The 3,382-nt window shown below is 45.9% G+C and overlaps 1 protein-coding gene across 1 annotated transcript; it reads left to right on the forward strand.

Annotated features, from left to right (window-relative positions):
• The first annotated feature begins 761 nt into the window (after nucleotides 1-761).
• LOC115727323 (UDP-glycosyltransferase 72E3-like) lies at nucleotides 762-2,276 on the forward strand. The gene has a single exon (XM_030657509.2). The coding sequence runs from the start codon at nucleotides 807-809 to the stop codon at nucleotides 2,274-2,276; it is 1,470 nt and encodes a 489-aa protein (XP_030513369.1). The 5' UTR covers nucleotides 762-806.
• Nucleotides 2,277-3,382: the final 1,106 nt, after the last annotated feature.

The following is a 3,382-nucleotide window of genomic DNA, read 5'->3' on the forward strand; positions in this document are numbered from 1 at the left end:
GAGGAACGAATTAACCTATCTTTAAATTTCAAGTGTAATTTCATGAGTTTAATGTAGCACAGATCACCATGACTTAAAATGAAATAAATAGAGAGCACACAAAGTTATTTCAATTTTGGCTGGCATTGGCGTAATTGAAGGTAGACACACATGACTCTGACATTATGACAATGTGGTTCTAACTGGATATGTTGATGGGCTCGGACTTGGGCTCTCTCTTGACGATCTCTCGGAGTGACAACCAAATGTATTGTTTGGAGTGATTTTTACTTGTCTCTTTTTTTCAATATATTCTTTCTTGTTATTGAAATTTGAATGCTTTGACTTTTATCTAATATGAGTAAACATCTTAGATATTTCCAAATGTTGACACATAAATTATGTTAATGATTTTAGTCGATTTTTAAAATTTCCAACATTTTCTTCAATTTACGAAATTTTGTTGGAAAAGCTAAGAAAGAAACATTTTTTTTTTCAAAAGCTCATACAAGAGAGCTAGCTAAGTGCTAGGTAAATGAACATTAATTGTGGGAATGAGCCGTAAAATACTTGTATGGATCACAATTAGCTATATATATATATATATATGTGTGTGTGTGTGTGTGTGTCATTGTAATAAATATAGAAGAAAATATATAGAAAATTGAGGAACAATGTTTGTTCCTCTAAAACTCTCTGTGTTAACATTAATTACAGTATTTTTTTCTCTATAAATACCATTTGAAACTCCCGTGCAAGAACAGACCTCAATTGCTTCCCTCTCTTCCGAATACACAAGCTCTGTCGCACATCCCATTTCTGTAGGCATGGAGGTTGTCCCTACCAAAACCCACATAGCCCTCCTAGCCAGCCCCGGCACAGGCCACCTCATCCCGGTCCTCGAACTCGGCCAGCGTTTTGCCATCCACCACGGCTTCCTCGTCACCATCTTCGTTGTGACCACTGATGCCTCCGCCACCCAGTCCCAGCTTCCCCACTACTCCTCCTACAAAGACCTCCTCGACATCGTCTTCCTCCCGCCAGTCGACGTCTCGGACCTTGTGACTGACTCGATGGCAATCCTCTCGCAACTTGTTCTCATAATGCGCCACGCCATGCCGATCCTCCGCACAAAGGTCACGGCATTGAAGCCGCGCCCCTCGGCCCTCGTGGCCGACATCTTCGGGACCGAGGCTTTCGAGATCGCTGACGATCTCGGCATGTTGAAGTACATGTTCAACACCACTAACGCATGGTTCCTTGCCCTTTCGTTATACTATCCGCATCAAGATGAAGCCAACAAACACGACCACGTCTATCACCATGCGCCGCTAAACATCCCGGGATGTGCGTCGCTTGAGTACGCAGACACGGTTGACCTGTACTGGCAATCGGATGACCGGGTCCTTCACGACGATTATGTGAAGATGGGGCTCGATATGGCAAAGGCTGATGGGATATTAGTGAACTCGTGGGAGTATTTGGAGCCCAAGACGTTGAAAGCATTAAGAGATCCGAACTTGCTGAGCCGGTTCAGCTCGGTCCCGGTCCATCCAGTTGGTCCATTGATTCGGCCGGTCCAACCGGTTGGAAATTCGGTCTCCAGGAGCACGGCACTTGAGTGGCTGGACTTGCAACCCGCCGAGTCAGTGCTTTACGTGTCGTTTGGCAGTGGGGGGACCCTGTCGGCTGATCAGCTCACGGAGCTGGCTTGGGGCTTGGAGCTGAGCCAGCAGAGATTCGTTTGGGTGGTCCGACCACCGATCGAGAGTAGCGCGTTCGGGGCATACTTTCGTCAGGAGAAGAGGACCGAGGACGGGACACCGGATTACCTCCCCGATGGTTTCGCGACTAGGACCCGCAAGGTGGGCCTTGTGTTGGAGATGTGGGCCCCGCAGACCGAGATCCTGGCCCATGAGTCGATCGGAGGATTCCTATCGCACTGCGGATGGAATTCGACACTGGAGAGTTTGATCAATGAGGTGCCCATGGTATGTTGGCCTCTATATGCTGAGCAGGGCATGAACTCGGCCATGCTGGCCGACCACCTAGGGATGGCCGTTCGCCCAAAGGGGGTGGTGCCCGGCGGGGTTGTCGCGAGGGAGGTGATCGAGAAGGCGATAAGGAGGGTGATGGAGAAGGATGAGGAGCCCGGGAAGTTGGTGAGGGCGAAAGTGCTGGATCTCAAGCGCAGCGCAGAAGCGGCTCTAGCCAAGGGCGGCTCGTCCCACGGCTCGCTCGAGCGGGTGGCTAAGGAGTGTGAAACAGGCCTACGAGAAAGGGCCCGAGGGGCTTAGTTTCTTTTCTATTGAAAAATCCGTGAAGTATGATGTCGGTATTACAATAGCCGTGTTAGTATTTCTAACCTAAGAAGAATGAAATTTTACTTTTTCGGATCTCCTTTTCGGATTTTTTGGGTATGATCCTTGAGGATAGGACAAGTCTCCACACTAAATAATCTAATTGGGAAGATGTGAAACAGATTTTAGTGAAATAAGGAGTCACCATTTAAAAGTTGGTGCCGATTTGACACTTTCCCAAGATTTTGGATGGAATTCTAGTCGAAGTAATAAAGTTTCGTCATTGAAACAAATTACATGATGTAGACTCAAGTTGATCATTCCTAAAAGTACGGTGACAAAAATGTAATCCAACTTGGGAGCTTCTACGTGTAGGCGTCATGTGTGCATCAGTCGCTGCCGACTCAGCAATTTCCAAAGAATTTTGACAGAAGGACTCGACTAGTTGGCGAAAGATAGCGTAAGGACTAAAGTGGTTATCCTAGTGTTGTGCATGTAGATGGGCAGAGGATTCGATGACCTCGAGTTGAGGATAATTAATTAAGCAGTGAATCCTAGAATCCGACTAATGGTTAATTATCAATGCTCCTAACGAAATGATATATTAAACCACATTGGCTGCGTTTGGTCGTTCGGATTTGAATTGAGATCGGAATTAAATAGGATAAGGTAAGATTAGAAATCCTCCGAATATACTTCGGATTGCAGAAAATTCCATCATATGTTTGGTGCCATCCAAGATAGGATAAAAAATCTTTCAAAATATTTTGAAAATCTCATTTGTCGAGTGCAATATCGTGCAATATTTAGATACCATCACTTGAGCTCCCTAATTCGCGTCGTTCTTTTCAACTTCCTCCCGTTCGTCTCCTTCACCCTAGTTTCGCTAGATCAACCTCCATCTCCACCTCCAAACCCATCTCCACCTCAAAAACGTAGTCCTTGCTTAACTTAAAGCTAAGATGAGCCTTGGTTGTCGAGGGCGTCGCCGAGCTCAAAGCTAAGTATCTGGTTTTTTTTGCAGAAAATGTGAGCTTACTCGGTGAAACAGTCACTTCGACATTTCAAGGGCATTCACTTTTACCTCATAAACTGCATCAGGA

Source organism: Rhodamnia argentea, chromosome 11, assembly GCF_020921035.1.
Source record: "Rhodamnia argentea isolate NSW1041297 chromosome 11, ASM2092103v1, whole genome shotgun sequence".
NCBI classification, from domain to species: Eukaryota; Viridiplantae; Streptophyta; class Magnoliopsida; order Myrtales; family Myrtaceae; genus Rhodamnia; species Rhodamnia argentea.